This window comes from Doryrhamphus excisus, linkage group LG19 (assembly GCF_037039965.1).
Source record: "Doryrhamphus excisus strain RoL-2023G ecotype Guam linkage group LG19, RoL_Dexc_Guam_v1.1, whole genome shotgun sequence".
Lineage (NCBI taxonomy): Eukaryota > Metazoa > Chordata > Actinopteri > Syngnathiformes > Syngnathidae > Doryrhamphus > Doryrhamphus excisus.
This window is the reverse complement of record NC_136375.1, coordinates 14,771,669-14,779,298: the sequence shown is the minus strand read 5'-3', so window position 1 is coordinate 14,779,298 and position 7,630 is coordinate 14,771,669. Positions and strand designations below refer to the sequence as shown.

Here is a 7,630-nt window from a genome sequence, read left to right as displayed (position 1 = left end):
TGCTTTTAAAAGAACGCTACCTTAGCTGAACACGCAAGTCCGGCTTTGCACTCAACACAGCTCGCTAAGGCCACTAAACTCGCTTCGCACTGGCTATGACGCCATTTAAAAACAACAACAGCAAGAATGTGTTTTTGATCAGGCGCCGAGCACACCACTTTTTCACGATTTTTAATCAGGCACTTACATGTCAGACACCGCCCATTTGTAACCCTCGTAGGCCCGCCCATTTGAGTTATCCGGAAGATAAAAAGGGTTAGCTGCCGTCTTTTCTTTCTATGACTAAAGTCAGACTCTTTGAACTTCAACAACAAATGACAGACTAGTTAAAGTAACTTCCTCGGCAAACCGAAAAATAGTGTATATAATAACTCGCGACGACGGAGCCTTCGTCATTCCCGGCAGTCAGCTTGCTAGCTGTTGCGGTTAGCCTTTTCTTTTGCTAACTTTCAGCTTGAAATTTCACAGCTTCTTCTATTGCGCAAGTTTGCTGCGTCCCAACCCGCTCCTGGAGCTTTCACCATGGGATCCAGAGCTTCCACCTTGCTCCGGGAAGAGGAGATCGAAGAAATTAAGAAGGAGACCGGCTGTGAGTTTTGTCCTTTTTTTTGCAATTCTACCAACTGAAGTTGACAAAAGTCAGCTGGCTAGCCGCCGTGCTAGTTCCAGGAACGTTGCTATTTCCTGGAGTTGCATCCTTCAAGGAAATAGCTTTCAAATTGGGAAATTTTATGGCTTCCATTATTGCTGTCTAGGTTGCGTAGTTGATGTACGTAAACTCGGGAGTCTAAATGTCACTGCATTCGCTCCCTCTCTGCAGTCTCCCACAGTCAGATCACTCGTCTGTACAGCCGCTTCACCAGCTTGGATAAAGGGGAGAACGGCACCCTCAGGTGATACTTTTACCATTAAGACATTTTACTTTTGACTGAAACGACGATTTTTTAAATGGTTCCCGACATGGTTGATGGTTTGGAATTATGTTCTACATTTTGTTTGTGTTTCTCCCTCCTCCGAAACTATTGACACATGGCTGTAATCTTCAGTATTGTTACTGTAAACATCCGCCATGTTTGTTTATCTGAGTGATAGTATTCCGCTTCCGGAAATGGGGCACAAAAAAAAAATGGGTGGCGTCATCAACTGTAAATATCATTTTTTTCTTTCAAAAATGGAAGAATGGAGAGCATAATTCCAAACAATATACTGTATAACATCTGTTTAAGCAAAGCTGATCAGTCATGTCAGGGGTTGGTGTTTGCTGCGAAATACACAAAACATAACACCTTTGATGTGTGTGAGTGACAGGCTATATTGTTTTGTTTCTGGACTATTCAAGAGTCCTAATTCCAGTCTTCCACAAGGAATTGGATGGGAATGGCAACACCCTCCAATGCTGGATATATTGTACCTTTTACTCCACAAGGACAGACATCGTTTATCGTTTACCATTATCCTCATTCTTTTAGGAACTTTTTTTTAAGTTTTTCTCTTCATCCAAGGGGTTTTATGTCTACTATATTGGCTAATAGGAGTGTAAAGGTGACTATAGGGGTGTTATTTCATGTCTAGAGGGCTCTAATCATGTTAAAAAGTGTATTTAGAAGGTGGTAAACAGGTTTTGTATGTCTGATTTTCTTTACTATATTGGCTAATAGGAGTATACAGGTGACTATAGGGGTGTTATTTCATGTCTTGAGGGCTCTAATCATGTTAAGTGTATTTAGAATGTGGTAAACGAGATTTCTATGTCTGATTTTCTCTACAATATTGCTAGTAGGAGTGTAGAGGTGACTATAGGGATGTTAGTTCATGTGTAGAGGGCTCTAATCATGTTTAGTGTATTTAGAAGGTGGTAAATGGGTTTTCTATGTCTGATTGTCTTTAGTATATTGGCTAATAGGAGTATAGGGGTGTTATTTCATGTCTAGAAGGCTCTAATCATGTTAAGTGTATTTAGAAGGTTGTAAATGGGTTTTCTATGTCTGATTTTCTCTACTATATTGGCTAACTGGAGTGTAGAGGTGACTATAGGGGTGTTATTTCATGTCTAGAGGGCTCTAATCATGTTTAGTGTATTTAGAAGGTGGTAAACGGGTGTTCCATGTCTGATTGTCTTTACTATATTGGCTAACTGGAGTGTACAGGTGACTATAGGGGTGCTATTTCATGTCTAGAGGGCTCTAATCATGTTAAGTGTTTTTACAAGGTGGTAAACGGGTGTTCCATGTCTGATTGTCTTTACTATATTGGCTAACTGGAGTGTACAGGTGACTATAGGGGTGTTATTTCATGTCTGGAGGGCTTTAATGATGTGTGCAAAGTGGATTTAGGTGGTCTAACGAGCGCATATTCCTTTTCTCACAATAGCAAGTTTATTCTCATTTCTTTCAATATATCAAGACCGTTTTTGCAATTCTGGTTTTGTTTTAAATGTCCTCTCTCAATCCAGACCTTACTCCCGTAACATTCCACCCATGAGATGACCCCTTTGGCCGTTATTCCACTAAAATGGCTGCTGATCTTTCCACTTGCTGAGTCCTAGTTGAAGACATTTGAGGGAGTTGTTTGTCGGAAAGTGAGGAGTTTGATGATTGCAGGGAGAGTGTAATAAGTAAAGACGAGGCCAATGATTACATTTGCTACAGACTCGTGTGTGTGTGTGTGTGTGTGTGTGTGTGTGTGTGTGTGTGTACACACAACAACAAGTCTTGTGCAGTCACGTAGAGAGTCAAGGTGACTTTGTCATTTCTATATTTTTGCGGTATTATTGGTTGCCACAACACGTTACGATAAAGGTCCTTCATGCATGCTGGATGCTTCCTGTAAAGACATCAGGAGGTTGTCTACAGCCGCAGCTGCTTTTGTTAGACATCAGAGATTTCTGTTAGAATCTTTTCCGTGTACCTGATTTTTTTTCTACGTATTTTTTTACGTATTTTTTCCACGTACATATTAGTAAGGCATTAGGAGGGCCACACTTTGACCCCGGAACAGACTATTTTTGTTGCAGTAATGGTCTAGTCCTCGCTGAGCTAGCACCTTTGTGCTTCCCTGTGATAGCAGCTGAGTTGTCGGGGTGTTTGCCACTAGTGGGACCTCCCAGGACTAATAGTTTCTCAGTGGACGGATGTGGGTCGAGGACCCACAGGGGTCGGGGGGCAGACGAAAGTGCTGCTACTTTATTGTAGACTTTAGTCTGGTCTAGCCTGTTAGACTTTAATCTGGGAAATTAATCTAGGATGGTTTCCCTTCTCCCGCCCCTTTTTGAGGTTCTTGAGGGAGTACGGAGGAGTTCCCCCTCGGGGGGGGGGGGGGGGGGGGGGGGGGGGCACACTGGTCACATTGGTAGCAACACTAGACCTGGAAAGGCAGTCTGGGATGATGGTTCCCCCTTTTTTAATAAGGGGGTCCTCAGCCTTCCTGCTACTGTAAGCTCTATCCAGGCCTTCTGGAGAGGAGGATCCACCAGATTCAGGAGGATCAGTGTGGATTTGGTCCCGGTCGTCAAACTGGACCAGCGGGACACTAAACCAGTCAGAGTGTCCTACTGCTAAGACAAAACATGATGCTTGTTTGGAGTCACAACACGCTTCAAACAGGGTGTGTGTGTGTGTGTGCATGCAGTCGAGAAGATTTCCAGAGGATTCCAGAGTTGGCCATCAATCCCTTGGGAGATCGGATCATCAACGCCTTCTTCCCTGAAGGGTGAGTGTGTGCACGTGTGTGTTTGTGTGTCCTTGTGGTCCTCACGCTTGTCTCGTCTCGTTAGCGAGGATCAGGTGAACTTCCGAGGCTTCATGCGGACCTTGGCCCACTTCCGGCCCATCGAGGACAGCGAGAAGAACAAGAACCCTGCCGCCAGCGAGCCGCTCAACAGCAGAACCAACAAGCTGCTCTGTGAGTGAGGGGGGCGGGCCCACCAGGGCGGCGACACCTACACCCACACACCCTTTTTTTTTTGTCTTCCAGTTGCTTTCCGTTTGTACGACCTGGACCGAGACGACAAGATCTCCCGAGACGAGCTGCTGCAGGTTGGATCGCTTTCACTCGCTGATGACCTTTCATTGTATTTATGGGAATGTCACATGATCTCAACACACGAGAACCTGACGTGATGCTAACACGGCGTCCCTCGTGGCTTAGCTTCATACACGGCGTCCACTGCATGGTCATGATGTCATGACGCTCGGATGTTCCTGTGTTGAAGGTGCAGGAACTGTGTGTGTTGGTTCTATGCTGCCATGAGGACATGGAGGAAGTACGGTGGTCCAGATGATGGTGTTTGCGTTTAAATGCTAACCAAACGGCAAACCTCAGTCACTAATAAGATGCTAGATGCTGTCCACGTAACGTTTGTTTGCGGGCATCAGGTGTTGAGGATGATGGTGGGCGTGAACATCTCGGACGAGCAGCTGGGCAGCATCGCCGACAGAACCATCCAGGAAGCCGACACCAACGGAGATAACTCCATTTCCTTCACCGAGTTCATCAAGGCAAGTTTGGCTTCATCCGGACATGTCCATACCAACACTTCACACTGTGACCAGTAGGGGGCGACACAGTGCCACTAGTACACACTAGAACCCTCATCCTAACCTCAAGGATGGACAATCAGGACCCAGTTGTTGTCTTTTCTACCATGAATAGTAGTGTTTTTTACACGGATATGATGTACGCCACTTTGTGAGGAAGGCGTACCTAATGAAGTGTCTAACCGCGTACATTATTCGACAGGTTCTGGAGAAAGTGGACGTGGAGCAGAAAATGAGCATCCGCTTCCTGCACTGAGTGACTATCATCATTTAGGCAATCCTGCACCCACCCCACACCCACCCCCTCCACCCCTTGTCCTTTGCTGAGTGGTCAGCAGGTGACTGTGGTCCTCACCTCCAGTAGACCCCAAAGCCAAACGCCTCGTGCACGTGCCTTGTTTTGTTTTTCTTCTCCTATTTATCAGCAACCGCTGTAAAAAAAAAAAAAAAAAAAAGACAGAAGCGCACGCTACGTGCACCGTGCTGCTTTGTTATGCTAATATCACATAGGATTCCACTTGAACACGCTGATGGCTTCTCCTTGTCTGATGTTTAGTCTCCTTTTTAAGTTTTCAGAGCAACTTCAGTACCACCACTTGATTTTCATGGACTGGACTGGAATAACAATGTAGACAAAACAAAGCGGTATGAAGGAACGCCAGCCGACTGCTGTGACTTTACATATGAATATCTAGTGTAGTATGTGTATATATTATACATAAATACTAGTATGTGCTCCTGATGGATGGCTAAAATAACACGCTGTGCTTCATCTCCTCTTAGAAAGCGTTATCTATGTGTATAAACAGGAAGGGAAAGGTTAAAGATGAATATAATAAGGAAATAGTGTATATGTGTCACGAATGGAAACAGGAAGTACAACCTTTTTAAGTTCATATTCTTTAATGTCTGTCAAACAATTATTTCACAGATTTATTTAAATAAAAATCAGGTGCCATCTTTGTAATGTTTTTTTTTTACTACGTCAGAGACACTGGAATAATTTGGATGGGTAAAAAACGAACGACGAGTGTATTGTAAACAACAAGCTTTTTCCCGCCAATGGATCTTGAAGATGGGACGCCTCTTGTTGTGAAGCTACACCACACATTTCCGGTAAAAGCGTACCGTCACATAGCGAAAAAGCATCATTTAATTCCCCATCTGCAACATTGCCGCACAATTCCGGAAGCGAAACTAACTAGTTTTCAAAGGTCCGTGATGGTTGTTCCGTTCGGCTTTTCAAAATAAAATATTAAACATCCGGTCTTAGCTAGTGTTTCGAGAGACATATCTTTTGAATTATGGTACTCTAAAGAAAATACATTGATTAGCCATACATCATTTGTGCTCACTGCTTGTCCACAAAGTAAAGATGTCGTGTCACAAACTGTAATCCGTACAATATAAGCGGTTATGAGTTAAAAAGAACCGTTCGTGAAGTAACAATATTGCTGCGTTAGCTTTGGCGGCCTCTAGCGGCAAACAAATACTAATTTTGATACTTCCGGTACATGATCGACAGCTCTGCAGTCCAATCATCGCGCTTTTCCGCTAGCTAGCTTAGCTGCATTAAGACGAGTGGAAGATGGCGTAGCAGAGGAGCGAAAAGGGGGGTGCTTTTTGTTCCCTGTCCTTGCCTACCCTCTGCGGAAAATGGTTCTGTAAGTAAAACGTGACGTTTTAGTCACTCCATGAACTAGAAAGCGAGTTAAGCGACTGGTGAGACCGTAGAAGAAGAAATCCTCCGGCCATTGTTCAGCATTGCGTGAAAGCTGCTGCTGCTAGTGTGGCGAACATCTCCGCAGCATCATCATCCGCATCAGCATCGGAATCACCGGGAAGGCTCCAAGGTCAGTCGCTGTCTTCGGTACACACCGTCTTCTTAGTGATGCGTTTGTGGACCACTGATTGGTCAGGGATCAAATACTTTTGTGGCCGTTGGGATGCGTCAAGCCTCAAATGATCCGCAAACACAGATGAATAATGTAAATACCGTAATCTAAGTATTAGAAATTTAAAACTACTGCATTTGATGCAAAAATTTATGTTAATATAAAAAATATAAATTATATTCGAAAATAATCAGAGTTCATATTCTTTAATATTGTTTGATTTATTTCAATTAAAGAAAATTATAAAAAAATATATTTTTAAATTATATTTAAAAAATATAAAAATATATATACATATATAAGTATGAAATAAAACAAGACTATATCAAAATAATAATGAAATAACAGTTTATTTTGAAATGCAATACCTAGTATATAATAATTGTAGTATTTGAAATGAAGTTGTTTGGGGAACAACATGGCTGATTGTTGACATGTTGACATCCCAGGATGCATTGCAGCGCGTTGGCGAGGCCGGCAGGTCCAGACCAGACAGACTCGGCTTGGATCGCCGCCTTCCTCCCCCTGCGGGTGTCTCCTCGAGTGTGATCATGGGGGGCGGCGGGGGGGGGGGTATTGGGGTGTCCATCAGCCCCCACCCCCCTCCCCCCAAAAGACCTGCATCCAGGTTTGAGTGAGGATGAGGAGTTGATGATAGTTATTCTTCTTTGACTTTTTTTGGGGGGGTTTGTTTTTTTTCCCGTGAAGACACAAAATACTGTAGCAGCCGTCTCCCTGTGATGCTTCATCATCGTCATCGTCAGTGCTACCTCACGTGACGCCGGGTCACAAGCACGTCCGTTATCTGACTTGAAGCGCAACGTGTGCGCCCTGCGTCAGCTTGCGTTCATGCGGGAAAGAATCCTTCACGTCTTTTCTCCATTCCCTTCTTGCATTTGACTTCCCTACTTTTTCCTCTTTTGAAATGTGCTTTTCCCGTGTCGGAAATGATGCAGGGGGGGGGGGGGGTGCAATACTAATAATAGAATCCTGTATATTGTGTAAACCAGTGACAAGTTGTTTGACGAGCAACAAAATCACAAACGTCTTCCATTCAAGATTTGTATAGTCTCATATTGACGTCACCTTACTTCCTACTTGCCGTCCTTTGTAGTAATGTAGTACCCCCCCCCCCCCAGGACCTCCCCATTAAGACCGATCAACACGTTCCGCCATCTTCTTTGCTTTAGGCTCTAAATG

The 7,630-nt window shown here is 44.0% G+C and overlaps 1 protein-coding gene and 1 long non-coding RNA gene across 2 annotated transcripts; both read left to right on the top strand.

Moving 5' to 3' along the window:
• Positions 1 to 200: 200 nt before the first annotated feature.
• chp1 (calcineurin-like EF-hand protein 1) lies at positions 201 to 5,497 on the top strand. Its single transcript, XM_058056319.2, has 7 exons — positions 201 to 589; positions 821 to 893; positions 3,628 to 3,708; positions 3,773 to 3,900; positions 3,973 to 4,034; positions 4,374 to 4,496; positions 4,738 to 5,497. Exons 1-7 carry the CDS (start codon positions 523 to 525, stop codon positions 4,789 to 4,791), a joined length of 588 nt encoding a protein of 195 aa, XP_057912302.1. The 5' UTR covers positions 201 to 522; the 3' UTR covers positions 4,792 to 5,497.
• A 492-nt stretch (positions 5,498 to 5,989) lies between these two features.
• On the top strand, positions 5,990 to 7,399 carry LOC144902125 (uncharacterized). Its single transcript, XR_013630406.1, has 2 exons — positions 5,990 to 6,388; positions 6,880 to 7,399. It is a non-coding gene; the product is annotated as an uncharacterized LOC144902125 (long non-coding RNA).
• The last annotated feature ends 231 nt before the right edge of the window (positions 7,400 to 7,630 follow it).